At 37.4% G+C, this 25,195-nt stretch overlaps 1 protein-coding gene across 1 annotated transcript; it reads left to right on the forward strand.

Annotated features, from left to right (window-relative positions):
- The first annotated feature begins 3,189 nt into the window (after positions 1-3,189).
- Positions 3,190-23,991, forward strand: LOC132390903 (RPA-related protein RADX-like). Its single transcript, XM_059963439.1, has 9 exons — positions 3,190-3,625; positions 6,507-6,649; positions 8,272-8,464; positions 11,062-11,170; positions 11,654-11,745; positions 13,443-13,565; positions 20,297-20,395; positions 21,354-21,521; positions 23,909-23,991. The coding sequence occupies exons 1-9, from the start codon at positions 3,190-3,192 to the stop codon at positions 23,989-23,991; spliced, it is 1,446 nt and encodes a 481-aa protein (XP_059819422.1).
- Positions 23,992-25,195: the final 1,204 nt, after the last annotated feature.

The following is a 25,195-nucleotide window of genomic DNA, read 5'->3' on the forward strand; positions in this document are numbered from 1 at the left end:
ACTTCCACTTAACATCTTTATTATTATATTTACCATAGTCTCCCAAAATGGTTTGAAAATAACACTGTATGTTAAGCATAATAATGACAGTATCATGATAATTTTCTTTTTTTGTTATTTAAAAATATTAATTCAGAGCTGGTAAAGAGTGGAGGATGGGACACTATTCTCCATTATTGCTAACTCTATTAACATTTCAGACGACACTTGCAATATTTCACAGAAGTATTTGCAAAACCAAAACAGACAAAACATAATTTTCTTACACCAGAACTCACCTTTTAAATCCTAATACAAATATACATATACCTTTTACATTATTGTGTATAGTGGACTATTACGATATATATTGAATTGCCAATCTAATATAATTGATTTCACCAAGTAACACCTCCATGAAAACCAGAAAAAACTTTTTTCTTCTTAGTTCCACATCATTCTGTATCAGACCCACACAACTCAGGCAGTTAATTACTCATGCAATCAGTTAATGCTTACATGAACCACGTACATTTGCTCTAACATTTCTATATTTTATTTCTGCTAATATATTAGTAATCACACAAGTAAGTGAGAATGCAGACAGGTTCAAATGTATGTTATAGGGTTCGAAAATAGCTTTAACTAGTTTGATAGTGAGAAAGTTTCATTGGATTACTGCAACCTACTTAATTTGATAAAATGACTGGTGCAAAAAAAAATGTCAATTTTAATTCCTGGCATTCTTAAGTATTAGTTCTCTGCCTTTAACAAAGGGCAACCTGTAAAATATTGACACAATTATTAAAGAAAAAAATTGTAATACCAACAATTTTGAATGTTTTTACTTTGCATTCCCAATAGATGATCAATGCATGGCACTTCATTTTGCTTAATAGTTCTCACTAAGAAGCCATGCGAGTGAAAGCTATGTTTATTTTGTAGAACATCTGAAAGCCCTGTTTTTGTACTGTTTGAAAAACTGCAAAAATAGGCCTGAAGTTTCTGCAAGTGTTGAGCTTTTCATTTTCACCACTGAACTATTAAAAAAAGACTAGGTTTACCTGTTACTTACATAGTTTGTAATTTCCTGATTCAACTGTTTGCTAAAGGATGCTCATTCTTCAGTAAATTTTCAAGTGACACTACCGTTGTTGGCAAGATCTGTGTGACGTGGCACACAGGAGTGAGGTGGATTGCTTGGTTGAATAGTATCGCAATAATAATCTTGCATTAAATATCAATAACATCATGGAATTGATTGTGGCCTTTAGGAAGGGAAAGTCAGGAGAATACACACCAGTCCTCACTTACAGGTAAGTAGTTGAAAGGGTTAGCACCTTCAAGTTTTTGGGCATCAGCATCTCAGAGGACCTGTCCTGGTCCTAACACATTGATGCAATCATGCTCTACTTCATTAGGAGATTGAGAAATCTGGTATGTCATCAAAGACTCGATTAATTCTATAGATGTACAATGCAGATCATTCTGACTGGCTGCATCACAGTGTGAACCGCAAGAGGTTGCAGAAGGTTCACAATCCTTTCCATCATTGATGACATTGTCAAGAAGCAGCATCCAACACTATGGATCCTCACAATCTATGATTAAGAATAGAAATGCTGGAAATATTTAGCTTTAAGCATGTTTCCCATTCCATAGATAACTTTTCTCCTTACTACTGTCAGGGAGGAGGCAGAAGCCTGAAGGCACACACTCTGTTCATATTTTATGTAGTTCATTTTGTACAAACAGCTTTGTAAGTTTTTTTCTTATACATAATCTCCTGCATGGGTTAATTTGTATTTCAGCTTGGAGCAAATAAGATATCCATCTCCATCTACTCTTTTTTGCCCTTTCTTTTATAGCAATACATTTTCACAAGGTTTTCTCATTAAAAACCCTGAAGAAAGCTTCTGACTCAGGCGACTTTTAAGGTGTTTAACTCCCTACCGAGCTTTGTACGCAATGCACTGCTAAAGACACCTAATAGGGAAACAGCTTCTTCCCCTCTGCTATTTCAGAATGGTCCATGAACCCTATGAACACTACACTGTTATTTTTTCTGCACTCTGTATTTTTTTAAATTTATAATACTTTTTACATCTTTAAGTAGTACTGCTGTTGCAGAACAACAAATTTCACATTTTAAAAAGTCAATGGCAATAATTCTGTTTGTTCCAATCCATATAGCCATAACTGAATTAATTGCAATACTTTCTCTTTCCAATGCCAAATTTACTGGTAAGTTGACTCTTTTACAATGCTACATACTCACTGATAACACAGACTATTTCCCTCACCATTTTAAGTACCTAGGATATGTTGTACTGTTGGATCAATATCCAGACGAACAGAAATTGTGCTTAAATAGGCCAAATTCTATAAACTCTGCATATTGCAGGGCAATTCCAGAAAAATCCCAAGGATTTTTGCCTGCTAGAAGTGAGGGAAAAAACAGTTTTATTCCCAGCATTTGGAAAAATGTCAAAATATTCAGGAAGAGAAACAATTTCTAGTAATTCCCCAATTTTTAAGTTTCATCCTCAAATTCATGTTAAAACCAAAAGATGCTGGAAACAGGCTCAGTAGTTACCTATGGAAAGAGAAACATACTTAAAGTTAAGTATTTCTAACATTTTCTGCTCTTAATTGTTTATCTGATTCTGGATCCATGCTGCTATTCTTAAGATTCTTCGTCCTGTGTGAGTTGGACAGCAAAGCTCTAGTGACCCAGGTTGGACTGTTATCGGAAGTGCTGTACGGATGTTCTCTCTGACTTAGTGGGTTCCCTTCTACATCACAAAGACTTGCTGATTGACAGATTGCTAACAGTACATTACTCTTACTTTAGGTAGGTGGTGAGTTAAAGGGCCTATAAAAGAGAATAGGTACAATAACAGGGAAACCAATGGGATTTCACTAATTGACATGGACTGGATGGACTGAATTACTTCCTTCAAATTTATAAACTGGCCATCCTCGATTGAACCTGACACCTATCTATTTCTCAGGGCTCAGGCCCGCCTTCACGTTCAGTAGTTCACGAACCAAAGGGTTGTAGCGCCAACAAATCTAAACTCGGGGAAAGTTTGCAGAGACGCTTCTTTCTCCCGCGCGGATCCGGCCTGGCGCGGGCGCGTGCGCGCGACCGGGCTGGAAGTCCGACCTGAGCGGGAGCGAGTGTGTGACAGGCGGTTCCACCTCATCATGGACGCCGCCAAGTCAAGTTCGTTGACGACTGGCCACGAATTCTGGGTTCTGGCAGTGGAGCGGTACCTGCTGGTCGAGGCCCGCGTCTACCGATACGACGTGACTGTGTGTGGCGGGGCACTCAACACGTGGGCTCCACTGAAGTGTCTCCTCGCCCCGCATTTGAACCATTTAGTGCAGAGAAACGACCTGCGCTCCGGCTGCCGGCTCAGGGTGGCACAGTTGTGGGTGCGGGTGGACGGTGTGACAGTAATGGAGGGAGTCGAAGTGCTGAGAGCCTGCACCCCTCCCGCTCTTCTGACAGCGGTTGTACCCGTGTCCCGCCCTTTACTCTGCCCCTCCAGCTGCTACCTCCCACTTTGGGAGGAAAGTGACTATTATGGGGAGGAGTGGGCTGTGCAAGCTTTCAGCCATGAACAAGTCAGAATGGAAGGTCTGCACTTATCTCTGTTTAAAATCCAAAATGTGTCTTAACAAAGTTAATAACTGTCGAGTTTAAGGATTATGTAGACTGTAAATATGATGTCCCACATCTTTATTCATTTATCAAGAAAATATCAGAGGCTGTCTCAAAACTGCTGAATTGGGATTTGAAACAAATTATCTGATTGCACCTTCCTGAGTAGTTAAATATAGAAATATGCAACTGTATTTTCCCATGTTTGCGTCATTGCTTACAGTATTTGCCTAGAAATTAAATTACATTTGCCTTTCCCTGTGTATATAGTATCACTGGAAAAAACGAAAAGTTGGTCAAAATCTCATTTTGAAATGATGTTAGTATGGTTTACACCCACAATATCTTTTAAATTGAATCTGCACATTTAAACAAGACTAGGCCTGACTGAATGCAACTTTTAACAATTTGCTGCACACCAGTCTGAACAGCCTTGTCATTTTTCAAAGGCAGTTCCAAAGCAGACAGTCACAAGGCTGCCTTGGAGGAGTCAGATACAACAGGTGAGACATTTACTCAAATCCAAAATAAAAACACAATTTCTCTCCACCATGATGCTTCACCTACCAAATATTTATAGTTGGTCCATATTATAATTTGATGGTAGCTTATATAAAATTGCAAAGATTAGTTTTGTGAACCTGTTACATTCAAGACTGCACACTGTTGTAACATGAAAAGCTGTTCTTCAATCTGACATAGGATTTCCTTGCCCATCTATGAAGCCAAAGACTGAGAATGTGGTGGAAAACATAACTGACACACAGTTATGATACACAACTAGAACGATCAGCTTTACAGAACGAATGGTGTTCTACAAAACACACACCTAGCCTGTGTTTGATTTTTCCATTACTGAAATCACGATGTGAGCTCTGAGTGCATACAATACCACACTTGTAGAAACACAGTGAATCACTGCTTTACTTGGAAGCTGGGTTTAGGCTTGAACAGTGAGAAGATATAAAATGGAGGGAGTTGTGGTATTCCCTGCATTTATATGGAAAATGCTATGAGAAGAGGAGGGGCTGTTCTGCAACTGGATCCTTGACTTCCTCACTGGAAGACCACAGCCTGTGTGGATCAGAAATAATTTCTCCTCCTTGCTGACAACCAGCACTGATGCACCTCAAGGATGTGTGATAAGCTCGACTTGCTCTGCACCCATGACTGTGTAGCTAGGCACAGCTCAAATGACGTATATTTGCTGATGGCCCAACTATTGCTGCAAATTTTAGACTGTGACGAGGAGGTGTACAGGAGCAAGGTAGATCAGATGGTTGAGTTGTGTCACAGAAACAACCTTGTCAACTCAATATCAGTAAGACCAAGGAATTGTGGACTTTAGGAAGGGGAAGTCATTGAGCAATCAGCATTAGAAAGGGTGAGCAGTTACAAGTTCCTGGATGTCAAAATCTCTGAGGAACTACAGTGCCCTGTGCCCAACATAATGATGCATTTATAAAGAAGGCATGAAAGTGGCTATATTTCATTAGGAGTTTGAGAAGAATTGTTATGTCACAAAAGACATTTACAAATTGTATTGTGGAGAGCATCCTAACTGGTTACATCACTATTTGGTATGCACAGGATTGGAAAATTAAGCAGAAAGCTGTAAACTAGCACTAGCCTCACCAAGCGTCCATGACATCTTCAAAAGGCGATGCCTCAAGAATGTCCATCCATCATTAAGGATCTCCATCATGCAGGACATGCTCTCTGCCCATTGCTGTCACTGAAGAGGTACAGGGGCCTGAAGACACAGTATTTCAGTATTTCAGGAACAGCTTCTTCCCCTCTGCCTTCAGATTTCCGAATGAACAATGAACCCATGAACACTTGCTCAGTATTTTCCACTCTCTTTTTTCACTACTTACTTAATTTTTAAAATTACTACTTCTTACTGTAATTTATAGTTTCTATTGCGATGCATTGCATTGTACTGCTGCCGTAAAGCTACAAATTTCACAACATATGTCAATGATATTAAACTTGATTCTGATTCTGACCGAGGAACTGTGCTTTATTTCCAAATCTGGAGCATGACTTGCCCATCAGAGCATGAAACCTATGGATGGTGTTGGTTTCATGCTCTGATATTAATGTCTGTGGTGACAGGCTGCCTTTTTTGGAAGTGATGTCTAAGTGGCTTGGTAATTAGTAGTCTTGGTCCTGATGAAGCGTCTCAGCATGAAGTATTGAGTCTTTATTACTTTCCATAGATGCTGCCTGACCTGCTGAGTTCCTCCAGCATTTTGTGTGTGTTACTTTGGATTTCCAGCACCTGCAGAATCTTTTGTTGGTAACTAGCTGCTGTGGATTTTTAAATATGGTACACCCTACATGGGTATTGAAAGGAGTGAGTGGTTATTACAATGGATGGGGTGCTATTCACACAGGCTGCTAGTTCCCAACTCAATGTCAGAAAGTCTTTGGTAGGTCTGGAGATTAGTCATTATTGAAAGGTAGCTATTATCTGATCTGCTCTCAAAGGTACAGTTTTTATGTGGCTGATTGAACCAAGCCAGATGTCAGTCAAACAGTATGGCAACTTTTGAGGGCTAAAGATCAGTGAATATGGTGAGCTGGGTATAGATAGTTTTGTTTGAGAAGCTATTTCTCTGTCCTGGGAATTCTTGACCTATTTGTATTTTTCTAAGGTACCTATATTAACCATTTCTCATCTGTCATGTGTGGGTGCTGGGTTTGCTAATATTGAGGCTATAGATTTTGCAGGTAAAAAATAAAGGACCTACACTCCTATAAATGTACTACATCTTATTGCAATACTAGTAGAGTAAATGCATTAATAATTAAGTCTGGATTTGTTTTTATTTTATAAATTTGCCATATGCAGGTCTGAGAATAATCACGCTAAAGGAGTTAGTATTTGCATGGAGAAGAAGATTGAAATTGGCCCCACTGTTGGTGAGAATAATGTGTAAATCCAGATTACAACATTATGGAAAAACTGCCAAGTACATTGATTGGCCTTATCAGGCAAGGGCTTCTTATGATTCCTACTTTAATATAAATGGATGAAAAAGCAAACTTATTAAAGGACCACGTCTTTTAAGATTACAGTCATCTGGAAGAAATGTTATTGAAGATTCTGACAAAACAATAAATGATTGTTATAAGATATGGAGTGTTTGCTTTCAAACCCACCCTAGAAAAAGTAATAACATGAGATACATAGCATGTTAGAAAAAATCTCTCTTGAATTAAGAGCATTATATACTCTTTGTTTGCTTGTACTTCTTGCTTGTTGGTTAACGAGAGCTAGTCCAGGGGTTAGTTCTGCTACCTCACAGCTTCAAGAACCCAGTTTCCATTCAGACATTGGGTGCTGTCTGTGTGGAGTTTGCATATTCTCCCTGCGAATACATCAGTTTTTTTCTCACATTTCCATAAGGTGTGTGATTGGTAGATCAATTAGTTGTTGTAAATTGTCCCTGCAGGTGAGTGGCTGGAAAATTAGGGAAGCTGATTGGCAAGTTAGAGAAGCCTGCTTACAGGGAAATAATTGGTGAAATAGGTTTAATGGAATTGTTTAAGAGTTGGTGTAGACTCAATGGGATAAATGGCCTTAAATGTCATAATATGAAAAATATGAACATAGATCACTATGATGCATGAATATTCTACCCATTCTAGCCATTCTGCAAAGTAGAGGCAACTGGATTTTAGGCAGATGATCATGAGGCCTGGCCCTTGGAATGCATTCTTGATGTTTTGACAGCTCGCTCATGTGAAAAACCTTGAAATGTTTATAAATATCCGTGACAATCAGACATATATAAACAACTCAAATAGGATTTAACAAATTATAAAAAATAAATATTTATAATGAGGGAGAGGAAATCACCTGGAATTCTCTGTGGTACAGCTAAACACCAGTCCAGAGTCTAGATGAGTTCTATGTATGTAATGTTTTAATTAGATTCAGAAATAACCATTTAAGTGCTTACATAACTTACATGGAAATGTTTGTAGATGAGGAATTGCAGGGCAGAAACATGATTTAATTTACTGAACTTTATGGAGCATATCTATTGGTTTCTAAAGTTTTCAAACCATATCTTTCAATTATAAAACACATGTAATCCAGTTGAATTCCCCAAAGCACTTTAAAAGAGTATTGACAAAGGTAATTTGATATTGAGCCACATGAAAGAATATGCAGAGAGACATGGATGCATATTTTAAGGCTTGCTTAAATATATATATCCAGCGTCTGAGAAAATATTCCTGAGCTTAACACAATAATCAGAGCATTTGTTTTTTTTTTAAATGGAATGACCAGCCAAGGAGGAAATGCTAAGATAATATGCAAAGAATTTAGTATTGTTTTAATTTGTTTGTGTATGTCTTGTTCATTATCATGTAGAATTTTAAAAAATGATATACCACTCTACACTTAAGTTTTAAAACTTCCTTCCAAACATAGTCCTTTTACCTTGCTGTTTGTCCTCATATATCTTATTAGCTCTCTGTTAATTATTTGTTTTATGCTCTCATGAAACGTACTAAGGCATTTTCAAATCTTGGCGGGGAAGGATCAATACAAAAAGCATGTTGTTTTCATTGCTACTTTTGTTCTGCTCAATTTTATTTTATAGGCATGCATTAAAGTTGCTGACTCTTCAGGTATGATGTCTGTCATTCTGTGGAACTCATTATGCCCAAAACTCTTCAGGAGTTTAGAGGTTGGGACAGTAATACTTATGCAGCAATACTCTGTGAAGGTTGCACATCACAAGAGAAATCATCCTATTTTGTACTACCCAGACATGAAAATCTATAATGAAATAGGTAATGTGTTAATGTTCAATTTATAGTAATAAATTATAGATAATTTAAGCAGAACTTTCTTTATTTTTCAAATGGACAATATAGTTAGAGCTAATTGAAAACAATGTGATCACTGCTGAAGTCTTCTCTCACACTAAGTAAAGCTTGCAAAGCCTTTCATTGTATCAGTGATGTGACAACTTCTTAAGTTAAATTATTAAAATTGCATATGCTGAAAATCTAAACTAAAAACAAAGTGCAGAAAACACTCTGCAAGTCAGGTAGCATTTGTGGAAAGAGGAACAGAGGTAACACTTCAGGCCTAAGACTTTGCCAAATGTCTCACTGTAGGGCTTTGAACTGAAATGTTAACTCTGATTCTCTTTGTCCGAATGCTGCCTGACTTGCTGAATATTTTCAATGTTTCTATATTATGAGAAATCTTATATCTTCTAAATTTTTAAATGAAATTTTAGTGGTTGATAATTTCTCATTTATTATTACTGGTCAGGAAGACTGACTAGCTAAGCATCTCAAATTCATTTCATGCTTTATGCATCTAATTCACTTAAAACAAAATCAACAAGCAGCCTGTTTTTTTAAAATTCATTTATGGGATGTGGGTGTCACCAGCTAAATTAGCATTTATTGCCCATCCCTAGTTGCTCTTGAGAAGGTGGTGATGAGCTGCCTTCTTGAACCGCTGCTGTCATTCAGGTGCAGGTACGCCCACTGTGCATTTATAGAGGGAATTCCATGACATTGACCCAGCGACAATGAAGGAATGGTGATATGCTTCCAAGTTAGGATGGTGAGTGATTTGGAGGTGAATTTCCAGGTGGTGGTGTTCCCAAGTATCTGCTGTTCTCGTCCTAGATGGTGGTGGTCGTGGGTCCGAAAGGTGCTGGATTGCATGAAAAAAGTTAATTATCTATACTACATAGAAATATTTAATTTTGTCCTGTAGTCTCAATTACCAATGAGGTCATGTTCTATCACTTCCCTTTAATTCTTCTGAATCATATTCTGTAGGGCCTCTTTAACCCCACATGGGGTTGATAGCTGACTATGATGTTACAAGAATAAACCAATTCCAATTCCAATTCCAAAGAAGGCTCTTGGAAGCCTGTCAGAGCTTTGGTTTCCAGTACTTTAAGTCTTATTTTCTTCTAATGATTTAGAAAACAAATTGCTACCAGAAGTTAAACAAATACACTTCTCAGTATAATTGACTCAGTAATTTTGAATCTTGGATTACTACACAGGGTGCATAATTAAGGTAGCAGTCCACATTTAACTTTCAACAACAGAGTTATCATTAAAATAGCAACTCTAAACTATTGTTTTTGGGAAGCTAACTCCTTTAGTGATTTTTAAAAAATGAAACATTAAAGGATGCAAAAGACAATTCAGCAGGAAAAAGAATCATGCTATGCTGGAAATGGGTATTTCTATAACCTTGCTTTATCACAAATTCTGGTTACTCAAAATTTCAGTCACTCAGTGGAAAAAGTAACGATGAAGGAAAGAAAACATAGACAGCTATCAGATTTTATTATAGTGTCATGAAGTCAAACAACACAGAAACAGGGCCTTTGGTTCAACTGGTCTATGGCAACCAAGATGCTGCATCCAAGGTAATCTCACATAGCAACATTTGGCCCATAGCCTTCTAAACCTGTCCAATCCATGTAACTGTCAAACTGACTTTTAAATACTTGCTTCAACCACTTCCTCTGGCAGCTCATTCCACATAGCTACCACCCTTTGTGTAAAGAAGTTGCCTCTCAAGTTTCTATTAAATCTTTACCCTCTAACCTTAATCCTGTGCCTTCTAATTCTTGATTTACCCAACTCCTGGAAAATGATTGAGTGTATTCAACCTGTTTATGTTCTCATGATTGAAACACTTCCATAAAACCACTAGTTAATCTCCTATGCTCTGAGGAATAATGTCCTAGCCTGTCCATCGCCTCCCTATCACTCAGTCCCTCAATTCCTGGCAACATTCTTTTCTGCACTATTTCTCCCCAATAACATATTTTCTATAGCAGGGCAACCAAAATTGAACACAATACTCCAATAAGGCCTCACTAACATCCTGTAGAACTGCACCGTGACTCATAACTTTTATACTCAGTGCCCTGACTGATGAAGTCAAGTGTGCCAGAACCCTTACTCACCACCCTTTCTATCTCTGAGTCCACTTTCAGTGAACCATATACTTGTACTCCAAGGTTCCTCTGTTCTACAACACTCCCCACTCTGCCATTCACAATAAAAGTCCTTCCTGGAAATGACTTTCCAAAATACAACATTTCATTCTTATCCAAATTCAATTCAATTTTGCAATTTCTTGGCTCATTTACTTAACTGATAAAGACCTCCCCGCATTTTTTCATAACCTTCTTCATTTTCCACTACAGTATACCACCTGTTATAGTGTCTTGTTATGGATTATAAATTAATTTAAAACAGGAAAGTTGATATCTTAAAATTAATTTGGTGGATTGAAATAGTAAATACAGACAAGTTATATTATGTATGTTTTCCAGAAAACATCTGTGTGTTTTGTCAATTAATACAGAATATAGTTGACATTTCTGTTTGTATTGTAGATATTTATTTAAACCCTTGGAAACCTACATCTGATATTAAGGTTATTCCATCAAAACAAATTAAACCTAAGTGGAAACTTCCTGATATTAAGTATCAGTTTATTACAAGGTGAGCCACCACTGGAAAGATGTTCTGAATAAGTACTAATTCACTAATTATTCATAAAATTGTTACATTTTTATCTGAAGTAAAATATGAAAACTTTAAAAATATTTCATGATTTCAGCCATGAATTATTTCTGATTAATTCCTAGCTCCCAACAAAGTACTTACAAAATATTTTCATAAACCTTATTCATGATTTTCTAAATGATACTTAAGTAAAATTTAAAATAAATCGCAGGGATTCCATGAAGATCTTTTAAGTTACTTATTTAAGAATGTAGAAAATATATTTGATATTGAGTTCTGTTGAAAACATTACCAAAAAGTTTTTGGTAGGCTCTAAAATAATACAACATTTTCTATGATTGAAGAGAAACAAACCATACTGCTTGATATTTTTTAAGTTTTTTTTTACAAATAGTATCAAGTCTGTTAAATATTTGAGAATAACTAGTTCTAAATATAAATCAATTTTCTTTTTTTCAGGGATAAGCTTGACATTGTGCCTAATAGTTATATTTGTGATGTCATAGGCCTTGTCACCTTTGTAGGAAGATGTGAAAGAATCAGAAAGTCAGGTAATGCACCCAGTTCTCATTTGAAAAGATAATTAAGACATTTTATTTTAAATCTTTCATTCACTTTATAAGGATAGATCAGTCTGCCATGATGAGTTCTCGTGAAACCACATGGAGGACTCAGGCAGAAATATTGTTATACCCCTGAGGATATGTTATCCTGTCCTGTTATTTTTATTTACCTAGGCTGCCTTTCTTAGGATGTATATTTATCAATATATTTATTCCAAAACTCTGGATCGAGTTCATGGTAGGAAATACCATGAATTTCTGGAATTTTTCAGGCAAGCACATTAAAATTATTCATACCTTGGATACACAAACCACCTTCCTCCTCACCAGGTATTACCTATCACCTGCCAGTTTGTACTCCTTCCCCTCTCCATACTTGTTTATTCTGGCTTCATGGCCCCTTTCCTTTCTATCCTGATGACTGGTGTCTGCCTGAAGCATTAAGCTTGTTTTCCTTTCCATAGATGCTTGGTATGCACTGCATAGAACTCAGCCTGACTTGCAGTGTTCTTCCAACATTTGTGTGTCAGAACTGTCAAAACCATTTGCTATCAAGATATCATTAGCACTGTCTTGTGAGACAATCTACACACAAATTAGAATTAAACTCTTTTATTTTTTCAGTAGGTAAATATATTACAATTTTCAGGAGAACTTGCAACATTAAAATTTTACAATTTTTGAGACCAAGAAATTCCAGCCTTTAGCACTAGTTAAGTTTTAAAATCTTATTCTGGGACTAGCAATATCAAGCACCAACAATTCACCTCAGCATTGAAAAGTTCTGCAAGAACCAACATAGTATCCTAAATAATTGAACAATCTCTAGGTCACAGTCCTCTTTCTGAGAGAAGTTGGTAACTCAGATATTATCCATGATCGCATGAATAATTATCATGAAAAACTATTAATGAGCTCTTAAAGTAGGCAAATGGCTTTCTTCTTTGCAATTTCCATTATCCAGCTTTTCATATCATTAGTTCAGCTGAACGTGGTTCAAGCTTCTTTGAAGGTTTAAGTGAAAACTGAAGTTTTTGTACTACGCTTGACTGAAGGAATTTCTGTCTGGCAAATCCTGATTTTGGATTGCTTATGTCTAGTTTGCTGTTATGATTTAGTGATCTACCTATTTGTATAAATTCAGTTCATTTGGGTTAATAAATTGTTGTTCCATAGTTTTTGTCACATAAGCATAACTGTGATGCAACTTCAGCCACACAAAATCCCAGAGATCTAAATTATTGTTAGGATAATTTTGAAATATGTTTACAGTGACTGAGATTGTCATCTTAAATTTATGCACCTGGAATATATTTGAAATGAAAAATAAGAAAAAAATCTTAATATTTTATTAATTCTTTAAATGGTGTATATTTTAATCTTTATGATATTTTGGTCTGATGCAAAAATATTTATGTTTTTACTTGGGCTTGGGGCTGGTGTGGGTGTTTGGTTACTTTTTGTTTAACTTCAAGTTGAAATAAGTTGGTATGTTTTAGAAACTAGATGTTTATATGACATTGGAGCAGAATCTCCTTTCTTTATTATCAGTTTATATATATCTGTGGCATACAAAAAATGAACATCATTTGAAACATGAATAATTTTCCACAATTAAACTACTTTCCTGGAATCAGTATCATTTATACTGTTATCAATGATGTCTTTTTTCCTAATATATTTAGAAGACAGTGATGATTTTAGGGTTCGACGATTTATTGAAATGGTCGATGAAACTAGTGCAAAACCATTTATTCTAGAACTTTATTGCACATCTCAACCAGAAATTTACAGACAGCTACATCCAGGTAGTGAACTTCATATTCCTTATGTTTCTCTTAGATTTTATCTTTCCTTATTTTTATTGTAGTAGCTATATAGAGTGAGTTCACAAAGCATGTGCCGATATATAAAATCTTGTGCTCCATTGCTGTTTTGGCATTTTTCTTGTTGCTGATACAAAGACTTTTAAAAATATAGACATGAACGTAGGAGGTATGGTTACTAGGTTTGTGGATGACATGAAAGCTGGTATTATGGATAGCAAGGAAGCTGTCTAAGATTGCAGCAGGTGAAAGATTGGGCAAAGTGATGGCAGATGGAATTTAATTCCAGCAAATAAGAAGTAATGCATTTTAGAAATTCAACTAATAGAAAAATATAAACATTAACTGGCAGGGTTTTAAGGAATGTTGATTAAAAGAAGGATCTTAAAGTTCAATTCCACAGTCTCCTTAAATGACAATTCATTTAGTTGGGAAGGTAGAGATATCAGAATAATGCTTGCCTTCACAGGTTAAGGCATATAATATAAGAGTTGGTATATTGCATTGCAAACTTACTAAACACTGGATAGACTATACTTGGAGTATTATGTGTGTTTCTGGTCCTCACACAAAAGACAGATGGAGTTACACTGGAGAGAGTACAGAAGAGATTCAACAGAATGTTGCCTGGATTAGAGGAGTTTAGCAATGGAAAGGGATTGAATGGGCTGGGTTTGTTTTCCCCTGAGAATAGATATAAAATAATACAAGTTAATGGATAAGATAGATAATTTTTTATCCAGTGTAAGAGTATCAAAAATAAGAAGGTCTAAGTTAAGGTTAGGTTTGAATGGGATTTAAAAGGAATTTTTTTTTTTACTGAGAGACTGGTTGATATTTGGAACTTGTTACCATAGAAAGTGATGGAGTCAGATGCAATTACTACATTTAAGAGACATTTAAACAGAGCAAGTTGGATTAGTGTAGATTGACAAAATGGTCCGCAAGGACATGGTGCACCAAAGGGACAATTTCTGTGCTGTACGACTTTCAGAATTAATGCCTATGGCTCTATAACTTATTCATTAAAACAAAACTTTTATAGACAATAGACAGTAGGTGCAGGAGTAGGCCATTCTGCCCTTCTAGCTAGCACCGCCATTCACTGTGATCATGGCTAATCATACACAATCAGTACCTTGTTCCTGCCCTCTCCCCATATCCCTTGACCCCGCTATCTATAAGAGCTCTATCTAACTCTCTCTTGAATGCATCCAGAGACTTGACCTCCACTGCCGTCTGGGGTAGAGCATTCCACATATCCACCACTCTCTGGGTGAAAAGTCTTTTCCGCATCTCTGTTCTAAATAGCCTACCCCTTATTCTTAAACTGTGGCCTCTAGTTCTGGACTCACCCATCAGCGGGAACATGCTTCCTGCCTCCAGCATGTCCAATCCCTTAATAATGGTACATAATAATCCCCTAATGTTTCAATCAGATCCCCTTTCATCCTTCTAAATTCCAGTGTATACAAGCCCAGTCGCTCCAATCTTTCAACATATGACAGTCCCGCCATTCCGGGAATTAACCTTGTGAACCTACGCTGCACTCCCTCAATAGCAAGAATGTCCTTCCTCAAATTTGGAGACCAAAACTGCACACAATACTCACGGTGTATTCTCAATACTCACCATGGCCCTGTACAGCTGCAGAAGGTCCTCTTTAATCCTATACGCAATTCCTCTTGTTATAAAGGCCAACATGCCATTAGCTTTCTTCACTGCCTACTGTACCTGCATGCTTGCTTTCATTGACTGATGTACAAGAACACCTAGATCTCATTGTACTTCCCCTTTTCCTAACTTGACTCCATTTAGATAGTAATCTGCCTTCCTGTTCTTGCCACCAAAGTGGATAACCTCACATTTATCCACATTAAACTGCATCTTCCATACATTTGCCCACTCACCCAACCTGTCCAAGTCACCCTTCATTCTCATAACATCCTCCTGACATTTCACACTGCCACCCAGCTTTGTGTCATCAGCAAATTTGCTAATGTTACTTTTAATCCCTTCATCTAAATCATTAATGTATATTGTAAACAGCTGCGGTCCCAGCACCGAACCTTGCGGTACCCCACTGGTCACAGCCTGCCATTCCGAAAGGGACCCGTTAATCGCTACTTTTTGTTTCCTGTCAGCCAGCCAATTTTCAATCCATGTCGGTACTCTGCCCCAATACCATGTGCCCTAATTTTGCCCACTAATCTCCTATGTGGGACTTTATCAAAAGCTTTCTGAAAGTCCAGGTACACTACATCCACTGGCTCTCCTTTGTCCACTACATCGTCAAAAAATTCCAGAAGATTAGTCAGGCATGATTTTCCCTTCATAAATTCATGCTAACTCAGACTGATCCTTCTACTGCTATCCAAATGTGTCGTAATTTCCTCTTTTATGATTGACTCCAGCATCTTTACCACCACTGCCGTCAGGCTAACTGGTCTATAATTCCCTGTTTTTTCTCTCCCTCCTTTCTTGAAAAGTGGGACAACATTAGCCACCCTCCAATCAGCAGGAACTGTTCCTGAATCTATAGAACATTGGAAAATGATTACCAATGCGTCCACGATTTCTAGAGTCACCTCTTTAAGTACCCTGGGATACAGACCATCAGGTCCTGGGGACTTCTCAGCTTTCAGACTCAACAGTCTATCCAACACCGTTTCTTGCCTAATATAAATGTCCTTCAGTTCATCCTTTACCCTAGTTCCTTTGGCCACTATTACATCTGGGAGATTGTTTGTGTCTTCGTTAGTGAAGACAGATCCAAAGTACCTGTTCAATTCATCTGCCATTTCCTTGTTCCCCATAATAAATTCACCCGTTTCTGTCTTCAATGGCCCAATTTTGGTCTTAACTATTTTTTTGCTATTCACATACCTAAAGAATCTTTTACTATTGTTACGTACCCCGTAACTGGGTGTCTTACCAGCAAAGATAGAAGTGTCCGTTGGAGTCTGGTACTATTTTCAAAACAGTGTTTATTAGTAAAATATACAAATCAATATCAACAAATGCAAATATACAGATAATACACGTGTATTATCACTAAAAGTGTACCCACCTAAAGTGTGGGTATAATAATAATCAATAATAAACAAGCTCTATCGTTGTCTAGGGGATAATGAATTGTCATAAGTTCAGTTCAGTTCATACAGGCTGAGGTAGTTGTTGGTCGATGTGTTGTAATTGTTGGAGAGAGAGAGAGAGAGAGAGAGAGAGAGAGCGATCAAGCAGTGACAGCCAGTCAAACCTTCCTTTACGTTCTTGATCCATTGATGTGTTGTTGTGGCCATTCAGGTATGACCCCTCTGTCCTTTAGCTAGACCGTTCTTCTATGGTGGACTCGTCACCCAGGCAAGGGTGGACACACACACAAGCCCCCACCAGCCTCGCTATAAACACCATGAGTTAAAATTGACCTATCCTTCATTCAGTCTCCAATGCCCCCACACTTTCTCGTGGGTTCCAATACTTAAACAGTGCTCACTAGTGTGTCTCTTGGTGCGTCTGACGGGTGTTTCCCCAGACCTCACTTTTATCTCTACTCACGGGGTCTCAGATGTCAATCAGTTGTGAATGGCTTAGCCCATCAAACCAGCCCACTCCGGCTGTCCACTGAGGAATTTTAATGAACTGAATAGTACCAAGTAAGCAGCCCTCTCCAGAGCCGTGAGTCTTACAGGAGTCATAATATGGTCTCTCTCCCCCGATGTTATCAGCAGCAGATGTTCCCACTTGTTTTCCTTTTATCTGTGTGTCTCTCTCTCATGAGCAGCATGGTAACAGTAACAGTTTGTGATTCTCCCAGGGGACATGGTCAAATCTGCACCCTTCTGCCCATCAGAGTTGTTCATCCTTCGTAACACTATCCTCCTTTATATTCTTGGGTAGTTTACCTTCATACCTAATTTTTTTCTTGGCATATTGCCTTTTTTGTTATCTTCTGTTGCTCTTTAAAAGCTTCCCAGTCTTCCGGTTTCCCGCTCATCTTTGCGATGTTATACTTCTCTTATATTTTTATACTGCCCTTTACTTCCCTCGTCAGCCACGGCCACCCCTTACTCCCCTTAGGATCTTTCTTCCTCTTTGGAATGAACTGATCCTGCACCTTCTGCATTATTCCCAGAAATACCTGCCATTGTTGTTCCACTGCCTTCCCTGCTAGGGTATTGCTCCATTGAACTTTGGTCAGCTCCTTCCTCATAGCTCCATAGTTCCCTTTGTTCAACTGTAATACTGACACATCCGATTTTCCCTTGTCCTTCTCAAATTGTAGGTTAAAGCATATCATATTATGGTCTCTACCTCCTAATGGTTCCTTTGCCTCGAGGTCCCTGGTCAAACCCATTTCATTGCACAACACTAAATCTAGAATTGCCTTCTCCCTGGTAGGCTCCAGTACAAGCTGTTCTAAGAATCCATCTCAGAGGCACTCCACAAACTCCCTTTCTTGGGGTCCAGTACCATTCTGATTCTCTCAGTCTACCTGTATGTTGAAATCCCCCATGACAACTCTATCATTACCTTTGCGACATGCCAATTTTAACTCTCATTCAACTTACACCCTACATCCAGACTGCTGTTTGGGGGCCTGTAGATAAATCCCATTAGGGTCTTTCTACCCTTAGAATTTCTCAGTTCTATCCATACTGACTCTACATCCCCTGATTCTATGTCCCCCCTCGCAAGGGACTGAATATCATTCCTCACCAACAGAGCCACCCCACCCCCTCTGCCGGTCAGTCTGTCCTTTCGATAAGATGTATATCCTTGATTATTCATTTCCCAGGCCCTGTCCGCTTACATTTTGACTTGAGTTTACTGACAATTTAGATTGACATCATTGAAGTGCAAGATTTTTCTAAGAGAGTGAAAACTAGAGGAAACCAGCGAGGAAATCATGCAAACCTAGAGGAAATGCAGCTTTAAGGGAGTGCTAATGTTGGGAATATGTTCATTATGGGAACTGAGTGATTGCACACAGTGAATTTTTAAAAATAAGTACGTTTTAATCAAAAGTTCAGAGGTTCATTTTATTATCAAAGTGTGTACACATCATACAACTCGTCCTCTTCAGATATCCATAAAATACAGAAAACCAAAGAAGTAATTGAAAAAAAGACATCAGTTCCCCTGCATGAAAAGAAATATTTCTAAAAATTCACAAAACCCACACCCCTCACTCACACAAAACATAACATCACCCAACCCCCAACCCACCAATTGGCAGCAAGAAAGAATGGGCGAAAACACGAAAAAAAATAGAAGTGAAAGAGGCCAATAAGAATTACAGTCAAATCTATAAATCTCAGAATTTCAATAATATCTCCAAGAGCATTGAGACCCAAGAACTGAGAGAAGAGATTCAAACTAGCAGCCCCTCTGAGGGAAGCAACTCATACCAGCTGTGTATGACAGTTGGGTTTGGCCAGCACCAAAATTTGGTGTTTTACTTCTCCCATATGTTGTTTATGGATATTCAGATGGTTATTTAAAATTTGGTGTAAGTTAGTGTGATATTTTAATAATAGCATAATCAGTATAAAAGTCCACAACTTTAAGCTTGTTCACCTATAGCTTTTCCCTACTGAAATTATTATATAACTGAAATATTCTGTTTTGCTCTCCACAAATGCTGTATTTCCATCATTTTCTGTATTTATTAAAGATTTCCATCTTCGGCACTGTTTTGGTTTTGTCAAATGTTCTAATAGGTTGTGTTTAACTTCTTTTTATGAATTCCTGCAGACGATACAAAAATTTGTGCAGCTGTGGATAGTTATGTCAGGATATACATGAGATACAGATATGGACAGAAAAATGGCAGATGAAGTTTAATCCAGGCCAGTTAGTGGTGTTGCGCTTTGGCAGGTCAAATATAAGAGGAATGTACATAGTAAACGGCAGGACATTAAGAGCATTGATGTACAGAAGGATTTTAGGGTCCAAGTCATAGCTCTTTGAAAGTGGCAGCACAAGTAGATAGAATGATCAAGAAGGCTTTTAGCATGCTTGCCTTCATTGGTTGAGTCAGCGACCATAAGCATCATGTGCAGCTGTATAACACATTGGTTAGACCAGATTTGGAGTATTGTGTTCAGTTGTGGTCACTGCATTACAGGAAGAATGTAGATTTGGTGAGGTTGCAGACAAGATTCACCAGGGTACGCCTGGGATTAAAGAATGTTTGCTATAAGGAGAGTTTGGATGGATTTATAATTTTTTTTCTCTGGAATATTGAAGATTAAGGGGAAATCCAATGGAAAATTATAAAACGATGAGAGGTATAGAAAGAATAAGTATCAGAGTTGCTTTCCCAGGTTAGAAACATAAATACTAGAAGGCGAAGATCTAAAATATGAGGGAGAAAGTTTAAAGGAGACTCATGGGTCGAGATTTTTTACACAGACAGTGATGGGTGCCTGGAGTGCACTGCCAGGAATGGATGTGGTAGCAGAGAGTATAGTGGTGTGAGAAGCATTGAGACAGGTACATGAATATGAAGGGATATGGGTCAGTTTCAGGCAGATGGAAATAATTTCACTTAGCATCATGGTCAGAATAGACATTATGAGATGAAGTGCCTGTTCCTGTACCATGCTGTTCTTTGTTCTAATTTGTTCCTGCATTATGAAATGCCTTGAATGTTTATTTTGCAGCAGACCAAATGTTTAATAAATATGTTTATCTTTTTGAATTTTTAGTGACTTTTTTAGTGTGCACTCGGATGAGAGTTGTAAGGAACAAATTCAATAGCATTACCTATTTGACTTCATCCCATGAGACTCAAATTTATATCACAGGTAAACAGTATTCAGATAATTATGCTTTTTATTTACTTCATTTAAATTTATCAGATTGATAGTATTTGACAGAAAAGTATGTAATTTAAAAGTGAATTATGGAGAAATTTCTCTACAATAAAAATATATTAAATGCCTGCACAGCTCCAGACACTTAGGTTTGATGCTGAGCTTGAGTGTTCGCTATGTGGAATTTGCATTCTTTCTGTATCACTGTAGGGTGCTTCAGATTTCTCCCACATCTCAAAAGCACAATGGTAGGTTTATTAACTATTTGTCCACAGAGCAGGTAGGCGGCAAAAGAATCAGGAGTATTTATTGGGTATGTGATGAAAAATAAGTTAGAGGGTAGTATGATGGAGAATGCAGAGTGCTTGCTGTGATTTCTTGGGGTGCATGGCCTTTTTCTATGCCAAAATAACGTTTCAAATCAATTAGAAATGCAATTGTAGTATTTCCAGGAAGAAAATGATTATGATGTGTCAGTTTCTTTCAGTCTACATGCATCACAGTGGGGTTGGAATTCCTAGAAATGAAAATAGTGTGTTGATATGTGAAGATAGTAGATTTTCTCTGTAAATACATTAAGTTCTTTTGATTGAGTTAGGATAAATTGATGTTTTGAAAATGCAGGGGTGGATTTTAATGTAATTGACATGATATAAAATTGGTATTGCAGATTTAACTGCTCATTATGAAAACCACTGATTTTCAATCAACTGAAATTAAAATTGACATCTATATTAGTCGGGTGATTTACAACATTAATTTTTTGTTCAGGTATGCGTTAACAATCTGCCACATGCATACTAATTGTTTAAAAGTTAATTTCTTCTGTTATGTCTTCAAAGTAATCCGTAAATTAAGATGTTGAAACCAGTCAAAGTCAGATATGTTAGTAAGATTTTTCAGATTAGAAATTACACTTTAAGTAACTTGTGAAAAATGTTTAATGCAGGTTATCACAAGGGAAGACCATATAGAACTGACAATACAGTCAAAAGATTTCTAAATTGGGCAAAATTGCAAAATGAAAAAGATTTTCTGGAAAGTTCCCTGGTGGGAGGATATTATTCTTTTCCTCCTCTCCCTTCAAGCTTCCTGACCTACATCCAAAATATGAAAGGTATGGTTAGAAAGTTGAAACAATGTAATAGAGTTGACGGTTACCAGAGAAGTGGCATTTTCTGCTTCTGAAATCATATGAACCTTCTGGGAGAATTTATAATGTTTTGTCCTATATGCACTGATGATTGCGTTTCTGAAACACTAGAACCATTTCATTAAAAAAGGTCATTTTTCATGCTCATGTCTTTATTGCAGACTGCACACATTCTTATTTTTGAATTTTAATGTATTGTCAACACAGTGTAGTAATGAAGTCATATTTAAAATTTTGTTTTCTTTCAACATAGCAATCAATCTCACCACAATGTGCCAGTTAAAGGAGAAAATAGAAGGGTTGTATTATAGAGAGCATAAACATATAGTCATTGAAGGAATTATTACAGCTGTCAGATATATTACTCCAGCATTTTCTATTGGATGTTCAGTGTACAAAAAATACACTCAGGTATGAACAATATTTATAATTGTATTCTTTGTCACTTTCTAATTGCTAATTTGATTTTTTACAGCGAAAATCCCAATCAAGATTATTTGTCATCTGTGGTAGTTCTGATGATTTTTCTCTTCACTGACTGTCATGCAACTTGACTAAAGATTACTTCCTGAGCTATATTAACATGCTTAGTATTGCTTGGGTTCTATGATAAGCAAAAGCAAAATTTTGCAGATGCTCAGAATCTGAACTATAGAAATGTATTGGAATAATTCTTAAGGTATTTCTCTCCATAATTTATGGAAAGGGAAATGAGTTACTGTTGGAGATCAATCTCTTTGCAACAAAACAAAAATTGCCTCATCTGCTGAATATTTCCAGCATTTTCTATTTGTATTGTATAACCCTGACTTCATTACACGAGGTCAATAGCAAATGATGAGATGTCTTGATCTTGTGCTCTGCTCATGTACATTTATCATTAAAAGATGACTTCATGTCATCATGAGGAGGCATGACTCATGAATTGCATGAAAGCAGTCCATAGCTTAGCTCCCTTCTGGGTGAATGCATTGACACTGCTAATTCAAAGATAGCTACTCAGGACCAATTCTGCTACTGATTGATACTCTGCAGCCTTTTCTACCTATTCTAGAAAGAGGAAGTTGAAAAATTGGGATCAATTTGTATTAGCCAGACGTGTAAGTATAAATAGGTTCTGCAATATACACCCAGTGTCCACTTTATTAGGTACATCCTATACTTAATAAAGTGGCCACTGAGTGTATGTTCGTGGCCCTCTGCTACTGTAAACTATCCACTTCATGGTTCAACATGTGTGTTCAGAGATATTCTTCTGCACACCACTGTTGTAATACATGGCTACTTGAGTTACTGTTGCCTTTCTGTCAGTTTGAACCAGTCTGGCCATTCTCCTCTGGCCTCTCTCATTAACAAGGAATACTGCCCACAGAAATACTGTGCACTGGATGTCTTTTTCCTCATTTTTTGCACCATTCTCTGTAAACTCCAGAGACTGTTGTGAATGAAAATTCCAGGAGATTAGCAGTTTCTGAGATACTCAAACCACCAACTAGCACCAACAATCATTCCATAGTCAAAGTCAATTAGATCGCATTTCTTCCCTGTTCTGATATTTTGACTGAACAATAACTGAACCTCTTGACCATGTCCCCATGCTTTTTTGTATTGAGTTGCTGCCACATGATTGGCTGAATAGATATTTGCATGAACATACAGGTGTACCTAAAAAAAAGTGGCCACATGGTGTATATGGGCTACAAATAAAAGCCAAAATGAAGATAAAAGAGTTTAGAATTTTAATAGGCCAAATCTTCTGAGATTTAAGCTGCCCATGTTCACTGGTCACAAGCTTGGACAACAATATTTCTTACACTGTGGTGTTTATGGCAGACATACTGTGGGAGGCTAGCTTCTGGTTGATTGGCAGTGTCCTTCACTGCACAGGGCCTCTCCAGATATCTTCATAAGGAGTAGTATTGGGGTAGTCAGCGGCACAGATAACAACATAGAAGTTGCCCTGTTAATTTTAAAACCATACTAATGCCGGACTGGAGTAATTCTGCTGAGAAAGCCTGGCAACTCCTTGCCTAAGTGCTAGTGTCAGAGCAGAATATCTGCCCAATCACATTTTTTAATGGTATTTCTTAAATTACCTGTTCTGATTGTTGAAATATATTGTTTACATTCAGCTTGCAAACACTAAAAATGGTGCCAAAGTGCAATCCAGCACCTCATCAACTGAATATCAAGATTATTTGGCTAATAACCAAGTATCAGAGCAGGATTACTTCTGTAATTTCCATAGGACATTTCAAACTTCCAACCAAATACTTGAGTCAAAGGAAGAAGTTACATCACTTGAAAGAAAAAAATACAATCTAAGGTAACTTGTTTGTTATTTTGTTCAGCTGATTTTATTAAAGTAGTAGAATCAGAAGTAGGCCAAGTGGCTAACAGAACCAGCCTCGCTATTCACCAAGAACATGGATAAGCTCAACACCAATTCCACTTGTTAACAATCTGTTGCCACGTTGGTTAATTAATTTTGTGTATAAAATTCAATCTCTCTCAGCCTTGAACAGCAAATGTCTATAAACCTCTAGATCTCTATTGCTCATATATCCAAAGAATATGACCCTAGTTCTAGACTGTCCAGCTTGGAAAAAGTTTCTTAACATCCAGTCTGAAAATCGCTCATAATCTTATAGCTTTCAATAACGTCTGAAATGTTTGTTTTTATACTAATTGGTGGAAGATTTAAACAGTAATTGAACAATTGTACTGCCCTCGCAGAGGTGCTGCAACATTAACTAGACAGTCAGCCAAACTCCATTCAAAAATGACATGTGAATTGGGGTATAGCATCCTAGCTCCTTGGTTTCATTGCAGATTCAATGGCATGACATAATGAGTAAAGAGTGAAGCTGAAAAAACAACAAAATACAGTTCATTCACCATGCTGTTCCACTCACACAAATAAATATACACAGGTAAGTAAGAACTTAGCTAAGTTTCCTGCAGGTAAATATTATAAGAATCCAACAGGTAAATTCTGCAGATAAATAATATGTGTAAATTATTAACATCTAGCTTAGTGTGTAATACACTCAAAAGTAACATCCTACTTCAGCAAAATCTTATTGATCCCTTTAGCTTAACTACTGAACAATATAACACCAACTTTCAAGCAATGCTTCTGCTGGGGAATCAAAAGAATGGCTTTGAATAGAAACTTCATTTGCTCCTAACATAAACCTCTGGCCTTCTGCCAGCCAATGTGCTTTTCTACTTACTGTTTCCTGCCTGCACAAGAAGTGACTTAATATAGATCAGAAACTACTTATTAAAATAAAAGCTGAATGTAATGAATTGCCCAAAGGGCAGAACACTTCCCACTGATCTTTGGGAAGGAGCAAAACAACTCCTAAGGCAGGTTTCAGGAAGGTCCTGGCAGATCCTTGGTCTGTGGTCTTGACCTTTATCTTCCAGACTCTTCTATCCATTCCAGGGAAGACAGCAGTAACCTTAGCCATGGGCCACTCATTGCAGGTAGCTTAACTGTCTCTCAAGAGCATGACATCTCCCGTAAGCTTCCATCCACTTCTGCTGGGTCTGCAGAGTTTGGAGGTACTCAGCAGACCCAGTGAGTCCAGAACTTGTTGATGGGAATTTGTACCTGTCTCCATGGTCTACTT

Source organism: Hypanus sabinus, chromosome 3 (assembly GCF_030144855.1).
Source record: "Hypanus sabinus isolate sHypSab1 chromosome 3, sHypSab1.hap1, whole genome shotgun sequence".
Classification (NCBI taxonomy): Eukaryota; Metazoa; Chordata; class Chondrichthyes; order Myliobatiformes; family Dasyatidae; genus Hypanus; species Hypanus sabinus.

Bases quoted from the DNA above. Each gene is read 5' to 3' on its own strand.
- LOC132390903 (XM_059963439.1), top strand. From the start codon at position 3,190: ATGGACGCCGCCAAGTCAAGTTCGTTGACGACTGGCCACGAATTCTGG. The intron at 3,626-6,506 runs GTCTGCACTTAT...TGCCATATGCAG, and splicing joins TGAACAAGTCAGAATGGAAG to GTCTGAGAATAATCACGCTA. The intron at 11,746-13,442 runs GTAATGCACCCA...TAATATATTTAG, and splicing joins TGAAAGAATCAGAAAGTCAG to AAGACAGTGATGATTTTAGG.